General features: G+C 37.4%; 2 protein-coding genes across 2 annotated transcripts; one reads left to right on the forward strand and one right to left on the reverse strand.

Annotated features, from left to right (window-relative positions):
- Window positions 1–8,749: 8,749 nt before the first annotated feature.
- On the forward strand, window positions 8,750–10,735 carry s1pr5a (sphingosine-1-phosphate receptor 5a). Its single transcript, XM_056271841.1, has one exon. It carries the CDS (start codon window positions 8,758–8,760, stop codon window positions 9,955–9,957), a length of 1,200 nt encoding a protein of 399 aa, XP_056127816.1. The 5' UTR covers window positions 8,750–8,757; the 3' UTR covers window positions 9,958–10,735.
- Window positions 10,736–12,531: 1,796 nt separating this feature from the next.
- Window positions 12,532–16,416, reverse strand: spc24 (SPC24 component of NDC80 kinetochore complex). The gene is made up of 6 exons (XM_056233944.1): window positions 16,399–16,416; window positions 15,214–15,407; window positions 14,486–14,630; window positions 13,797–13,901; window positions 12,858–12,934; window positions 12,532–12,767 (listed from the first exon to the last, which is right to left on the reverse strand). The coding sequence occupies exons 2-6, from the start codon at window positions 15,386–15,388 to the stop codon at window positions 12,661–12,663; spliced, it is 609 nt and encodes a 202-aa protein (XP_056089919.1). The 5' UTR covers window positions 15,389–15,407; window positions 16,399–16,416; the 3' UTR covers window positions 12,532–12,660.
- Window positions 16,417–16,882: the final 466 nt, after the last annotated feature.

The raw sequence follows: 16,882 nt of genomic DNA on the forward strand, positions 1-16,882 counted from the left end.
AGTGTAGGGCAATATTCCAGTTTTAAAGCCAAAGAAGTCCCGAAAAGGAGTTTAGAGAGAGTAGGCCTACACCTTTTGTGTATTTTACAAAACTCCCCACATTATCCTCGCCGCAGAGATTTGCCAAATAGTAAACCAGCCGAGTTATTTTTTCTTTGTTAATGAACAGTTCACTCAGACTACAAGCTTTAATGATTTCCAGAGGCACACTTGAGTCAGCCAATAACAACAATGCCACCAAAGGAAGAGTAATTCACTTCTTGTTGCTGCAGTGCTGTTGTGACCGGATAGAGCCCTGGTCTATAGTCCGCATGGGCACTGGATCATGAGGTTTCTTACACAGAGTTCATATGTTCATATAATCTATGACAGGGTAAAGGCTTGACATACAGATCAGCGGGACACAAGCTATGTATAAATCCAGTCTTCCACCCAAAATTAAATGTAGAACTGGGTAATGGAGGGTGAGGTAAGCAGCCCTTTAATACTTGAACATGGACCTCCCAAACTTTCATTTGGAACGGCAACTGTTATTGAAGAAAAGTCTGTACTTTTGCTTTACTGGGGGATTTGACTGCTTAGTTTTGAAAATATTTTTAAGGCTTAGTTAAAAATATGTTATAGCCTATTTTAAGATCCATCAGAATGCATTGGAAAGAAGTGTTTTTAATCTGCGTTTATGTTTAGGAATATCAAGCCACAGTCTGCAACCTTTCTTTCATGAAGGGGTTCAGAGCAAATAATGAGACTCTCTTGTGTAATTGCTTAGAAGCTCATCTTGTAATACTAAACCTTGACTAGAGTAAAATGCCTCTTTAATAACCATCTACACTTCAAAACTAGAGAAAGGAGCGATTAAATTGAGGATCTGCACCAGTCCATTCTTTAACCTCTTAGCATTCCTAGCCTGTGGACATTGTTAGTTTCTAGTGATGTGATTATGTTAGATAATGTATGTAATGTTTATAGTTGTTAATATTGACTGATTCATGCAGTCAGTTACCACAGAGTGTTCTGAACCAACCACAACTTACCAACCACCCCATTTCTGCTCCATTCAAGAATCTTTATAACCACTTTGAAGAGGTTTTCATCTTTGAGCTGCCATCTTTTTTAAAACAAAACAGGATATTTGGATGAGAATAGTCTAAACATTGTATTTCAACTCCATCTATGGCCCCTAATGTTGTGTGAATTTATATTCACAGTGCTTAAAGCTGTGAACGTTTTCTACGTCATTTTGGATCTTTGTTGTGATTCATTTCTCGTTTCTCTGAGCAAATAAACTCTAGATCACAATGTGTATATACCAGTCCTCTCAAGAATGTTTATATCTGATCTCTCTACTACATCAGACCCCCCTAGTTGTCTTCTCGAATTAAATATTTTTTTTATAGATATTCTTGGTCATTGGAGCTGAAACAGCCTCAAGTGCCAAATCATTTGGCGTCTGGATCTGATTATGAGGAAATTACTCAAAAAACGAGAAGGACCATGTGTAAACGTGAACTTTCAAGCACTTCTGTGGGGGTGGATGGCATTACTATAAAAAAAAAACATTGCGGAATGGATTTTTCCCATAGTTTGTGTCTTCTTTTGTTCCATAAGCAACCCCGTAAAGAGAAATTCAAAGATTAGAAGGACTATAGACTACGACAAGTGTCACAAACGTGACAAAAAAAATACAAATATCTGACACAAATTTAAAACCTAGTTGACAAGCCTGTGTCCTAAAGCATACTTCATTTTTTTCATACGCGTTCAAACGCATAGCCTTTGAAAGTATACTCCACGCATGCGCTCTAGAAAGTTTCATCTTTGTCCAGTGTCTGCGCTGTTTTTCACCAGAAGTTATGACTGAAAAAATGTATTTGTATTCTTTTAAACTAAAGTTGCGGCTATCTCATAACCCCCTCACACAAGTGCTTGTCAATGTGGGCATCTCGCCACACCAGTATTTTGTTGTTTTTGTTCCGTCTCTTTAGTTTCGTTTTCTACATTCTTTTAATTTAGCCAAGAGTCTTCTAGCCAAGAGTTCTACTGGTCGTGATGCGAATTCGCAGGTCAGATTTCACCAAACTTGTACTTTGGAATCGCATGAGCTTGCGTTTCCGGTCTTATGCATTTGCATGCTTACTCGCTCGCGATTTAACGTTTTAAATCTGACTCACTTAGTGAATCGTTCAAAGCCGTTACTGTTCAAAACTGACTCCCTGATTGAAACACGAGTCATTTTTCAGTTTTGACCGATTAACCATAAACCAGTGTTGCCAAGTTGGGCTACTATAATTGTGCAAACTTTAATTTGTTGCCGAACCCGCGGGTTGATATTTTTCCGCGGGTTAAAGGTTAAAGGACACCTCTGGCTGGTTTTTCATAGGACAACATATAAGTAAAGATATTCAATCACAACAAAATTTGTATCATTTCAACACACAATGCCTAAATGTCAAGGTTAACAGACTGTAAAAAAAAGTTTGTGTGGGTAACAAAGGCCTATTCGAACAATAACCCAGACAAAATGTTACTTTTTTTCCAAACAGACTGAAATATTCTTATAAAACAGTATGCTATTTATATGACACAAATACAGTACAGTGACAGCATCAAACTGGAACAAATGTATACTTAATACAGCTAGAGAAACACCATAATTTCAAAGACTGCAACTTCAAGGGCAGGCATGATTTTTCAGAGGGGTTTATAGGCTTCTTAAAGAGAGCTTTCTCATGAGTCACAACCATCCCACTTCTGTAATCCCCCGCTTTGAATGTGGGAAAGCGAAATTTCCCTCCATCTTTCGTTCATAGGACTGAATCCCAGACTAATGACTAAATACAAAAAACAGCCTTTCATATCAGCCCCCAGATGTGTGGAGCTGTGGGGTTGCTGGACTGCACAGCGTCATTGACCACTGCATTACTGTCGTAGTTTAAGTCAACAAGCATGTAAATCCAAAATGAAAATGTGGTGGAGAAATACTGGAGAATGGGAAACCATTTTGTCAATGGAGAGGGGCGGCAATTGTATATTTATGGGAAAGGAATGACGCATTATCTCTAGTGACTTCCAGGGCTTATCAGAGAATGTGTTAGATAAAGAACAAGGCAGAAAAGAGGAGAAAGAGAAAGAATGGGGGAAGGTGTTGAAGGAATAGTTCACCCAAAAATAAAATCATGTCATCATTTAATTACACTATTTTCCATATAATTAAAGGGAAAAGTCCAAAATTACGTTTGGTCTTGAGAAATGTGAGAACCAATGGTGTGTGCCATTGGAATCTGTGCTGTTTTTGTAACGCATACATAGTCCATTTCAGAGAGTAACAGTGAATACCAACAAGGGAATGAGCAAATGATGACAGGATTTTTTTTCCTATCACTGTTGAGTCCAAGACTGTATCTGACTGTATGTTTAAAACTTGAACGAAAAGCAATGAAAGTCAGTAACCAACAACAGGAGGTTTATGTTGTTTCACTTCAAATCTCAAGTGGGAAGAATTGGTCAATAAGTTCATGCAGGAAATGATGAGGTTTGTTGCACTATAAAGTCTATAGTATACATGTTGGCTTTGAGTATAATCAAAATGTTCCCAAATGGCCGTTTCTTCCTGTGTTTATTTGTACCAGAAATCCCTGCTGACCACAACAGCATCCATTGCCACAAAACGCTCTCTTTAGTCTCCCTCTGTTTTGCATAAATAGAAATTCCGATTTGGCAATGAAAACTGCACATTCGGATGCATTCAACTGTAATCGAAATTTTACAGCTTGAGACCTGTCAATACAAGCCGTCGTTCTCTCGACTGCAAACTTCTCAAGAACGTTTTTTTTTTTATTAAAGCAAGGCAATTCGAGCTATACTCCAGAAAGCTGCATACACTAAAATGACAGACTAAACAAATATATTTCCATACAGGGTTTGTTTTTGTGCATTACTGTCTGTCAAACAAAATCCCCCCATCACAAGACGACAGTTGAGTGTCACGATAGCGGGCAAATTCGAATAACAAAGGACCCATCATTCAAAGTTTGTTGTGGCTGTGATAGGCTCACTGTGTTTAACCAGCATTCTGGCCAAGGGCTGTTTACTGAATACAACATGGTTGAGTCGCTTTGGAGACAGACAACGTGGCCTCAAAATGAGTCCCAAAAGAGCGAAAGTCAACAAGCAACGGAAGAGAAACTAGTTAAATAATAACGTGCCAATGTCAATCGCTGTTCTTCTGCAACACCACTGAAACACATTTTTAAATAAAGAAAGATAACTCAAACTTATCTTGACCTATTTTGACCTCTTCCGTTCCATTTGGAACTTTTCAAATTCAATCTAGACATTCAAATGTTTCATCCACATATTTATTGCTTTAAAAGAACAAGTTATGCTTACTTGGAAGAACATAATAGATCAGGTCTGTTGTTATTTCTGGTATCTTAGGCTTTAGACAGTTGGGCAGGGTCAAACCCACCCCCTCATAGGACACAGGAAGTCTCATGACCTCATAGGTCCAGCCTTTCCACCAAGCCGAGGACAAGAAGACACGAATATAACGTCTGAACTGAACTCTCTCCAGCAGGAAACCTATGGAAACATTTCACCTATTTAATTGAAACTATGATAAGCATTGATTCACACATGAGATCACAGTCTTGTTCTTCTGAATTGGTAGGGCGTATCAAATGCATAAATGCATCATAAGTTGGAAAAACATCCGCGTCAAATGAGGCCTGCACAGCTGGAATAATGCATTTATTTAATGGTCATCTAAAAGTTTGTTGGTTTGACACAAGTTCAATAATTTTTTAGTGGCCAATGAGTCTCTCTGTGCGACAACACAGCGAGTTTAATTAGTGAAATTGAATGCCTTTTTCCCACACCACCATAGCGGCATTTAATTAAGGGAGTTTCTTTCCATCACTCCCAACCACAAATAACAACAATAAAATGAATTGAAAGAGAAGGCTGAGCTGTTTAAAGTTTGTGTATTCAGCTAATGCGATTTTGCCAGAGAGAATGAAGTTCAAATTGATTGATTTGACAACATCTCTGTAAGTGCCCGACAGTTAATTTGGATCGTGTGGGGTTAAAACTTGTGATTTCAAGCTTTTTAACACTTAACTGATGATTTGAACACTTAACTGATGAAATTTCAGTCAATTGAATAAGGGTCATCACAGCAGTAAAGAACAGAATGGCCCATTGAAGTCCATGACAATGCATGAGTGATGAATAAAGGCTAAAGAAAACATAACAAACAAACAAGATTATATATGTAGTTTAACTATAGCATTGCAGTTGCACCAGCGGAATCTAACAGCATTCTTGAGGGATTTTTTAAAATTATTATTTAATTTCAATTTAATTAAAACACATTTTTAATTATTAGTTTTACAGAGAGTGTTTTTACTTCATTATAATAAAAACTAAAACCTAAAAAAATATATTGTTTTAAGTTTTTACTTGAAGCAAATGCTCTCTGAGTTATGCACGTTTGGTAGCCTCAACAGGGGAAATGCAATTGCTGAAAATGACCACGGAATGAATGGAGAGAAAAAAAAACTGCATATAAACTTCCATCTGGAATTGCACCTACTTCTTCTCGGGAATCCTTCGCAATCACATCTGTATCATAGGAGCACCAGACATTCAAGTGTCTGAAACAGGAGCCAAGAATCAGGGTGAGCCAACAGTCTCAGTGGGGAGTATCAGAGTAGAGTGCTTGACTATCAGGCCTTTGTGTGTAAATGTAGGTAACATGCTGAGCCCAAGATATCCAGACACAGCAGGAGCGATGAGTCTGTCTGCTGGCTGGAGCTTCTCATAAGGAGGTGGAGCCCTTCTGATAATGCCATTAGCGGACCCTGAGGGCAAGAAGCAAAAAAAAAAAGGACTGATAAAGCAAGTCTCCGTTCAGTTCTGGCACTGTGGCCACCCACTGGAAAGCACCAGAATGTGCAGAGCACTGAAAATATGTGCCCTTGCTGCCCCTGTGAACAGGTGAACAAGACAGACTTCTCCCACATGCTTAACTTCTGCCAGGAAAAATTAAAGAATGCAATGCTTGGTACTTTTTCCTATTTCATGTCATAAAACAAAGAATCTATCTTCCATATGTTTTCAACATCGGTGCATAATACATACATACTTCAAGTTATTCTGTTTGGAAAACGAGTGGCTGTCCTATTCCATAGTTCCATAGCAGAGGGGACACAGTGTTCCTCTTGGGTGCTTTGTTCGACACGGCCCAGTATGACCTCATAGGTGGTTCTCAAGGAAATCCCTCTCCCTTCGAGGTACAATGACAGAGTTTCCTGTTTAAGAAAGCAGGATCCGGCTTCTGACTTACTCACACTCTCCGCTGCCTTATGTAATTCCTATGCAATCGCAAGACCGCTCATGTTTTGCATGCGTGTGCCTCACAATTATAATGACTAAGGTTATTTATTTAGTCATGCAACTTGTTTGTGTGCCTGTTTGCACGTCAGAGCGAAGGAAGGGAATACTGTAGAGGACAGTCAGCATCCTGCATTACAAACTCTGAGAATTTAGTAGTTCTTAAATTAAACCAAAACAAGAATTATTCATTTTAACTTTCTATTAGCAGCAACCATCAGTAGCAAGTAAGGATGCTGGCCCCAGATCACACACACACACACACACACACACACACACACACACACACACACACACACACACACACACACACACACACACACACACACACACACACACACACACACACACACACACACACACACACACACACACACAAAAACTTTTTTAAGAAAACAAATTAAGGACTGCAATCTTGAAAAACATGTATACCTCACTCTCTCTATATATTGTTAACAATTATATTCATGACCCCGACTTTTGTCAAATCAACTTAATGTGGTTCAGATAACATATTTTGCGTTTCTATTTATTAAATCAAATTATTTTATTTATTTATTGTCCTTCATTGTATTAAATTACATTTGACATTTCAAAGAACTAAAAATTTTAGATGTGTGTATATATTTGTTATATATATATATATATATAATCTTCACCAAGTAAAAAGTACTAAAGTAATGCATTTAATTGAAATGAATCAATATTTTCAATATTTCTTTCCACATAACATATATTATTAACTCAACAAAATATAAATGCGTCTAATTCACAAAAAGGAAAATAATTCACATTTGCTCAATTGTGTAGCTATTTTATAAAAAAGCGTCACGTCATTGACCCATTTATAATGTCAAAGTACCTCCAAGTTAGCAGAGCAATTCATTACCCATGATAAGTGCTGCATCAGCAGCCCAGCGGACAGAAGAAGAGAAGAGTCGAATGCCAAGACCAGCCCACACTGCAAGACAAGCCTTGATCCAAGCTTCAGCTCCCACATCAGCCTTGTCAGATGTACGCAGGACATGGGGGAGAGATAGGAGCACAGGAGGATTTGTCACTTACAGACACAGCAACGAACATAAAAGGTACGTTTATTTACACGAATACGCGAGGTTACATGTGAATATAGATTAGCGAGACTATTAAAGTCAGTTTAGGAGAACGGAGTTTAATGTGAACTCGCGTGCATGGTTTTGCATGGATGCGGACTTTGCGTGCAGTCACAGAACTGTTGTTTAAAGTTTAGCCAGTTTATAAAACTGCAGCTATGGGCTATTTATAATAATTTAGAGTAAAGCTTCTGTGTACGATTGCGTAAACGAGGTCAATACGCGGAATAGTATTGCGATTATTCCGCAGAAAATGTTTGCGGTCGTTTGATTGTTAGGCTAACTTACTGCGCTGTAAAAATGTTAATCATTTTAACGGTGGAAAAATGCTACGGTAAACCTGTTAATTCGTTAATAGGTTTCCATGTCATAGCCTATAGGCTACTATGAACGATTAACTAATGTAAATGCACAGAAAATATGGAGAAAATGTTTTAGAAATGTGTTTTTAACTCTACAAAATTCTACGGTAAAATATTAAAATGATGTTTTTACATCTGTAAAAAAAATCATATTATCAGTAGGGCAATATTTTACAATATTAAAACTGATTTTAATAGCACAAAAAGGTTGATAGGCTATAGTAACATTACAAAATATTTACTGACAAAGTCTGTACTTGCAACAATACAATAGACATTTATGCAGACAAAACTTGCAACATTGCCACTGTATTAGTTTTATGGTAAAAGTTTGGCAGCTAGCAGCTAGTTTTTTTTTTTTTTTTTTTTTACATTAGGCCTGTAAAAAACAGGATTTTATCTGTCTACTCCCACCACACATTCCCGTGATACATACAATTGACTTTATTATTAAAAATATTATTATTCTAGAGTCCTAACATTCATTTAGATAAAAATGTATCTACTGTCTACACTGAAATAAAGTATTGGCCATGAAAGTATCATGAACATTTTAAATACGATAAATGCAAAATATTTGGTTTATCTGCGACTGTTTTTACTATTAAACTATGTTTACCATATTTATTTTCTAATGTCATAATTATTTAACATTATTTTCTAATGCTTTATTTCAGTTCCCTCTGGTGGCCTTTGAAGATATAGCAAAGCTGTGATTTGACCATCACAAAGTAAAAGAAGTGAATATTTCAACACAAATGAGCCTGCCACACTTTCAGGATATATTACTGCTATGTTAAACCCTCCTGAGAGTTGTTTTATGTGCTTCGGTGGAATATGGCAATAAGAGGGACTACATGCTTAACAGAGCTCCTTAAGAAGTAGGAAGAATGGAAGCTTCATACGCTGCTAGCGCTGCCGTTGCTCTAACTCTGCCGCCGATGACCTCGTCTCCAGGTTACCTGCTCCGAAGGTTTCGGGAGTATCAGAGCAACGACGTCATCGTGGCCCATTACAACTTTACGGGAAAGCTGAAAGAGAACAAATACCAGGATGGACTGAAACCCGAGGCCATTGCGTTTCTCATCATTTGTCTTCTCATTGTGGTGGAAAATGCCGTCGTTCTGGTGGCAATATGGAAGAACAAAAAATTCCACATGCCCATGTACTACTTGCTGGGCAACTTGACGCTGTCTGACTTGCTAGCAGGCTTCACTTACATGGTGAACATCATAACTTCGGGGGCAAACACTCTCAAAATGACTCCAGTACTGTGGTTTCTTAGAGAAGGCGGTGTGTTTATCACTCTTTCTGCGTCCGTCATCAGTCTCCTGGCAATAGCTATCGAGCGGCATGTCACGATGGTCCGGATGAAGCCGTATCAAGGGGCCAAGCGTGGCCGAATGTTCGGTTTGATTGGTGCAAGTTGGGTCCTGTCAGTGCTCCTCGGCATTCTCCCCATCACGGGCTGGAATTGCATAGGAAACCTGGACGAATGCTCCACCATCCTGCCTCTTTACGCCAAGAGCTTCATCCTCTTCTGCATTACCGTGTTTACCCTGGTGCTGCTGTCCATCGTGGTGCTCTACGTGCGCATCTTCCGCATAGTGAAGTCCAACACCCAGCGCTTAGGCTGCGCTCCTCAGCGCAAAGGTATGGCGAGGAAGTCCCAGAAGTATCTGGCTCTGCTGAAAACGGTCACCATTGTTCTCGGCGTCTTCATCGCCTGTTGGCTGCCGCTCTTTGTGCTCCTTCTGCTGGACTTCTGCTGCCCTGCTCAAGGATGCGAGGTGCTGCTCAAGGCGGACTACTTTCTGGGCATCGCCATGATCAACTCGCTTCTAAATCCCATCATTTACACCCTAACTAGTAAAGACATGCGGAGAGCCATTCTGAGACTTGTCTGCAGCTACTGTCTGCTAACAAAAGACGGACAAGTGAAGAAGTTCGGCATGCCTTTCCTGGACTGTAGCACCAGTAAGGCAGAGGTGCCGTCACACAGACTTGAGGGCCTGGAGACGACGGTCTCCTCTGGGAACATCACACCATCCACTATTAAAGCCATCTACCCCAGGATATTAAAGAGCTGAGGAAGAAGAATGCATTAAGTTCCATCGGACACAGTCCAACTTCTCCTGGTTCGGTTTGAATATTTATAAAACTGCCAAGTAAAAAAGTCTGAGGTGGTTAGAAATGAAAGCAGGAGAAGTTGGAGATGGAACTCAAGAATGAAAATTTGGGACTTGATTTCCTTCACATGCATTAAAGCAAAACATGAGGCTGCCTGAGAGCGTGGGAGATCAGACAAGTGGAATTTTCTTACTGTGACGAATACCAATGTTTAAAATGGACGTTCTGCAAGACAAGAGCTACGGTCGGTCTCTTGTTCAAAATAGGATTTTTAAACTGCAAATTACAAACAGTTATACAGCGAACTGAGCAAAAGCGCAAAAATCCTTTGAAAAGAACTCTTGTGATGTTATACGAGTCTCGTATGTGCCATTCCAGAAATAATGAGCTTGGGTAACGAGTCATTTTCACCTTCAAATAACAGATGAAATGTTCAGAGACTGTGGTGAAAAGACGCAAAGAAAATGACGGGTTGATGCCTCCACACACAAGGACGTTAGTCCTCGGGAACTTTACGAATACATATGCACACAAATAAAAACTGCAAGGCATGTGACTATTTTTAATCTGTAAGATCATGTTTCCTCTTACAATCGTATTTTTTGGGAAATACACTCTTAGAAGAAAAGGTTCTATATAGAAGCTTAAAGGGTTCTGTCGGGCGCTTCATATATAGAACCTTTTAGGAGGTCTTATCATGGGATAATTTGAATTACTTTTGTAATTAAATTCATAAAATTTTATGAATTTAACAGCTCAAACATACTTTATTAGTAGAAAAAGTGAAACAACCCTTTAAACATGAAAGTATTATGCAATCGGTTTCTCCTTATTTAGAACCTTTTTGTCATAAATATTTCTTTAAAATTGAGTCAAGATCCCTATTGTTCTATATTGAAGCCCACTGAACCTTTTTTTCTAAGAGAGTACTGTTTTCATGTTAAAGCTCTCTTTAACCAGTGTGCTATACTTGTCTATATTTTCCTATACAGTAATTGGAACAATACATTATGTGGAACAAGCTATATAAATATTGAATATTTTATAAATATTGTATCAAAGTTTTGTTTGTTATTGTATGGAATGCCAACATTAATGTGTAGCAGTCGTGACTCTGCAGTGATAAAAACAGCACTGACATTCAAGCAATATTGCATTTCTGTAAAAACGTCTCCGTTTACGGAAAACGATGCATTAGTATGTTTAAATGTATTTTTTTCTTGATCCTAAATTATGAGCCTTAAAAAATCTTTTATAAGTGCATTGATTAAAAGCTTAGTGTTTTCTTGAATGTTTGGAATTTGTCTTTTGTTTAGTGACGAAACATATTTACACAAATGTGACTTGCACTACATAGATTTGAATTTGTTTCTACATATTTTATTGTTTCCCATGAAGAATAAAACTAAAGTGCGACAAAATATAGATATGTAGGTGTATTTAAATACAAAAACACTGCTCAAATGCAATGAAATAGTTTCTGAAAGTGAGTCGAGCTGATTTCCAGTTGGCTCAATCACACCCACACCACATGTTAACCAAGCATAAACTAAACTATATTGTGGTTTTGTCTTTTCACAAGGCATGAGCCACACACCAAATGTTCTCACTGCTCTGTCTTTGCAGAAAACCCCTACAGAAAAAAGGCCATAAGCTCGTGCCAGTCCGGATGTTTACTGAAGCTGAAAAGGCTTGTCTCTGCACCTCAAGGCTAGAATGTGACTCATTTTTGAAGTTAGACAAGTAAAGGTTCAATTGCTCACGCAAATCGAGTAGGATGGCTAGGCTTTTGAAAGAATACCCATCCATAGGCACTGACAGAAATGAAATATCCCAAAGTAGTGATATTTAAAAAGAGTGAAAGTAGTATAGTGAAAGTAGGAAAAGATGAGGGGGAAAAAATTACTTGAACAAAGCTCTGCAATACTATATAAATTCATTCTGGATGAAAATGAAACCTTCTCTGAATAGATGTTCTATATCCTACATTCTCACACATTATATATTTTAAAATATCTATTAAAATATTTAAATTATATTTAGGCAGGAGCTTTATAAAAAGACTAATCTTAAAAAAAAAAAAAATGTTGACATGCCAATACTATCTACAACAATGTACAATAAAAACACTTTTTATGGATTGAGCACACCAAGACTGAAATGAAAAGGCAGTTCGAATTACAAACAAAATGCCTATTCACACCGAGAGAAACTAAAAATACCTCCCTCTCATGTTAATGCCAGATAAAACCCATCTACACCTGTGTTTTTAAACATGCTGCATGTCCTTGACAATAATTTTGTTAAAAGAAATTCCACCAGTTTCCACCAGTGCGCTGCAACAATTTTTTATATATATATATATTTCATAGGATCAGATTCTCTGCTCTATGGAATTAGCAGGATATCCATATAACAAGGGATGAAAAAAAACCCATAAACTGCTACTCTGGGCATGCAAAAAGAGCATTTTCAGTCTGTGGGGGGTAATTTGTGAATGCATAGTGACATCTTGTGGTGTGTGACTTAAAAGGTAGCGATTGAGGCCAATTTATTATCAGACTTAAAAGACATATCTATAGACACACATATATACACAGTTACACACACACACATATAAAAACAAACAGTACATTAGCAAACACGGTTCATGTGCACCAGGTCTACCATTCAGTATTGACCAGGCTCCACAGGTCATCGCTGACCTCACAGGGGGAACGGGTGGACGTGTCTATGTTGATAGGGGTTGCCACGTCCGCACCGTAGTGAACTGCCAAGAGACAAAAGGGATTTCATACAGTCTAGAATATAAAGCTACTATGTTCATCATCCGCATATATAGTAAATGTGTCAGGATTACCTCCCCTGAGTATGTGCGGCTCTGGGTCTACCTCCAGCTTTATCTTGGTTACTTTATTATAGAGCTGAGCAACATATCTAAATCAAATTGGCAGAAAAAAAAAAAAATTTTTTAGTGGACATGATTTCAAAGCAGTCTGGCAATACAGACTTCACCATATCACTGTAGGGCTACCACACAATCGGACCAATGACTTTACATGACTTCTGCATTCGTTCGTGGCTTGATAAAATAATAATAAAGATTGCTGAAGATTGCAAAATGTCTGACTTTTCTGAGCCTGGAAATTCCCATGACCATGTGAACCTGGTCACTATCATAATAATATACACTACCGTTCAAAAGTTTGAGGTCCGTAAGATTTTATTTTGTGCAATTTTTTTTATATCTTTTTAGTAAGGTGGATGCATTACATTGATCAAAAGTGACAGTAAAGACATTTATAATGTTGCAAAAAATTTGTTTCAAATAAATGCTGTTCTATTCATCAAAGAATGCTGAAAAAAGGTCAGTTTCCACAAAAATATTAAAATCGTCATGAAATAGAAGTTGCGAGTTGAGTTATGATCAAATCATCATACTAGACTGATTTCTGAAGGCTCATGTGACACTGAAGACTGGAGTAATGATGCTGGAATAAATTATATTTCACAATCTTTTAAAACAGAAAAAAAGTTATTTTAAATAGTAATAATATTTCACAACATTATTATTTTTACAGTATTTTTGGTCAAATAAAAGCAGCCTCCGTGAACATTAGAAATCTTACCAACCCCAAACTTTTGAAAAGGAGAGAACTGGACAATTTCAGCAGGTAGAGGAAGTACTATCTAGTCCTTTGTCATTATAAACACACATCTTTAAGACGATTACCCTTTTCGTCCCAACTATACCAAGAGACACTCTCACAAGGTGAACTAAAGCCAGTCCAGTTCTTACATAGCTGAAGGAATGACCTCAGTTGTGTCCTCGTCCACTTCCTGTTGCAGGGTCTGAATTTCTTGCTCACCATCTCTAAGTTTTTCCAACTCTTTCTGTAAGAATCTGACCCACCAGTTAAGGAGAAAAACCACAGCGAACAAACAAACAAAGAACAATGTGCATGATCGAAAAGTAACTGAAACAACACTCATGCTTTATTAAAGGGATAGATAGCCCCAAAATGAATCTGTCATCATTTACTCGCCCTCAAGTTGTTCCAAACCTGGATGAGGTTTTTTTTTCTGTTGAACACAAAAGAAGATATTTAAAAAAAAATATGAGTCACCAAATAACCCAGGGCCCCATTGACTTCCAAAGTAAATAATAATAATATGGAAGTCAATGGGGTCCATCAAATGTCTGGTTACCACCAGCATTCTTTAAAATATCTTCTTTTGTGTTCAGCAGAAGAAAGAAATCCATACAGGTTTGAAACAACTTGAGCAAATTAATTAGAATTTATCTAAAAACTCATAGTTAAAGCGTGTGATTGGTGATGCGCTAGAATTACACATTCAGCAACCAGAAAGTCTTTGTGCATCAAATGTAAAATGTGTCTTGGTCACCTGACATCTACAGTAATGTAAATAAATATGGCCAGTGGTTATACTAAGAGCAGGTTCTGGTTCAGGTCTTGGGAAGGATACTCCTGCTCCGAGTCCAGGATTTGGCTTTTGGACAGACTCCGCTGCACTTCCTGCTCCATCCTCTCGATCTCCTGCACCATCTGGCTCTTCTGCCGCTCTAAATCCAGAAGCTTGTGGCCGACCACTTCCTCTGCATGCACAAGATCTTAAACACAGGGAGAAACGTTTCAAGTTGAACATTTTTTAATATCCAAATGTTTAGTGCGCATTAAAAACCACGATGAATGCCAGCATTGTACTGGAATTGCGCAATACAGTATCCCACAATGCAACATTCTAGTGAGGTGTAATATTAGCAGCATGACCTTTATCATCTTTTCCTTGATTTATTATTAATTTGATCAAAACTAGATTAAAGTCAGCATGGAACAAAAAATTCCACCTTATTGTTACATAAATACGAGTGAAATGGCTTCTGGAACAAAACAAAAAAGTCAGATGGGACTTGATTTTGTCCATGGGGAATTGATTGGATGGTTATAGTTTGCTATTGGTCGATCTCACGTGCAGTCATCTGATTTCATGGTGACTTTAAAAACACAAAATAACCATATTTATTTCTGATAACTGGATGTCACTTGTGGAATTAAATATGCAACATGATTGGGACATGTGAGACAAACATGGTCGAGTGACTACAATATAGTCATTAATTGCTGTTTAATGCTAATTGTATCAGTTAATATTGATTAGCGAGTTTAAAGTTAATATTAGTACTGAAGTTATACCATTTAAGATCTCGGTTGTAGTCTTCTTGGTCTTGATGTGGTGGTCAAAGAACTCCTGCAGTTTTTCTCTTGCTCCTCGAAGTACGTTCTCTGCCTTGCTGCTCTTGATGAACTCAATCAATGTTTCCCCGGATTTCTCAAGGACGTCGTCTTGCATCTCTTCGTTCTGTGCCATGTCTGCATTAATTATATATCTGCAGAAAAAAGAAGAGGTGAAGCTATAGGATGCCATAACAGAACATTTATTCATTTAGCAGACACTTTCATCCAAAGCAACTTACAAATGAGGAACAAAACAAGCAACTTGCCATAGAGTCAACTATACTCATAGTATGCAATTAATGTCATGTGAAAAAATAAGAAGAAAAAAGATTAAACACTAGAGCAGAGATGACATACAAAAAAGATCTCGGTTATACTATTAATAAAAAATAACTACGTTTGAGTTATAGTAAATTTATAAACAAATAAACAGTTTTGCTCGTAAACAGTATCAACAGCTCGTAAACAGTATTCGGGGCTCAACAATATTTATTAGGTTTTTTGTTTGTTTTGTTTTTACAGTTCATGGCATTACCACAAAATTAATGTTTTTACTTTTAGCAATGTAAGTTTTCTAGAAAAAAATATTTTTCATTAAATGTCGAGGTTTCTTCATAAAATTTGCAACATGTTGGAAATTCTACAAACGGCATACAGGGCTCTCAAAATCCTCTTATTGATGCTTTCAGTGTCACATTGTTTTACAAATATATCAAAACCATGCTCATAAATAAGCAGAATTTACAAAAACAATGTTGTATAGCCTGCCCTACATCACACAAAACCAAACATTTAAGTTAGCAAGGCATTAAAAATGGATGTACAAGATCAGTCAATGGTTATAACACGGTAAATCATTAGTTAGTAGCTCTGTTAGGTGTTAAAATATATAGTCTAATACGAATGGTGTATAATTTATACTAAAATCACCCACTGTTATTGAGCAAACACAAACAACAACTCAAAAACAAACCTGCCTAAAACAACCACACAAAACCTTCAATAACACAATAGCGTTCAAAAATACATGTTTTCTTTATTCAGTCAGTCTAGCGTTTTAAACACTGGTCCACATAACAAATATCAATGAAAATGTACAATATATCGATGTTCTTCAATGTATTTCAGAGTAAATAGTCTCACCCAATGCACGCGCTGTTTATCCGGATTTCAAACTGGTGGCTGTTAGGCGCGCTTTCCCAAGCCGCGCCTGATTAAAAACCAGCCTCAATACCTCAAGCATTTGTTTCCACTCATCACGATCATTATTTTAATATAGCACATCCTATATAAAATTCATTATGTGCCCATCTAAACAGTTTGAGGTGATTTTAAAGAGCGACTCTAGAATTTCAGTCAGGCAACTGTGTGCGACAACTAAATATGGCTTGTCAAGTCAAAACCACCAAAGCCTTGTGTAACTACAACGTCATGATTTCGTTTTCCTCTAACCAAACTTGTTTTATTTCTCCTTTTGACCACAAAAAAAGCTTTATTGAATGAAATACATTAAATTAAAATAAAATTGATCTTTGAAATTTAGTTTATTTTAAAAGGGGGTCTGGAATAACTCAGAACTTATAAACTAAGGATGAAGACTGCAATATTTTTTCCATTTGCGTGAGTA

The sequence above is a fragment of the Rhinichthys klamathensis genome, unplaced genomic scaffold, assembly GCF_029890125.1.
Source record: "Rhinichthys klamathensis goyatoka isolate OS25496 unplaced genomic scaffold, OSU_Roscu_1.1 h1tg000015l_1, whole genome shotgun sequence".
In the NCBI taxonomy this organism is placed as follows: Eukaryota; Metazoa; Chordata; class Actinopteri; order Cypriniformes; family Leuciscidae; genus Rhinichthys; species Rhinichthys klamathensis.

Excerpts from the sequence above, each read along its gene's own strand:
- spc24 (XM_056233944.1), bottom strand. The coding sequence starts at position 15,388 with ATGGCACAGAACGAAGAGATGCAAGACGACGTCCTTGAGAAATCCGGG. Across the intron at positions 13,902-14,485 it reads ATCCTGGACTCGGAGCAGGA|ATTCTTACAGAAAGAGTTGG; the intron begins GTATCCTTCCCA and ends CTGGTGGGTCAG. Across the intron at positions 12,935-13,796 it reads GAGGTCATTCCTTCAGCTAT|ATATGTTGCTCAGCTCTATA; the intron begins GTAAGAACTGGA and ends AATTTGATTTAG.
- s1pr5a (XM_056271841.1), top strand. The coding sequence starts at position 8,758 with ATGGAAGCTTCATACGCTGCTAGCGCTGCCGTTGCTCTAACTCTGCCG.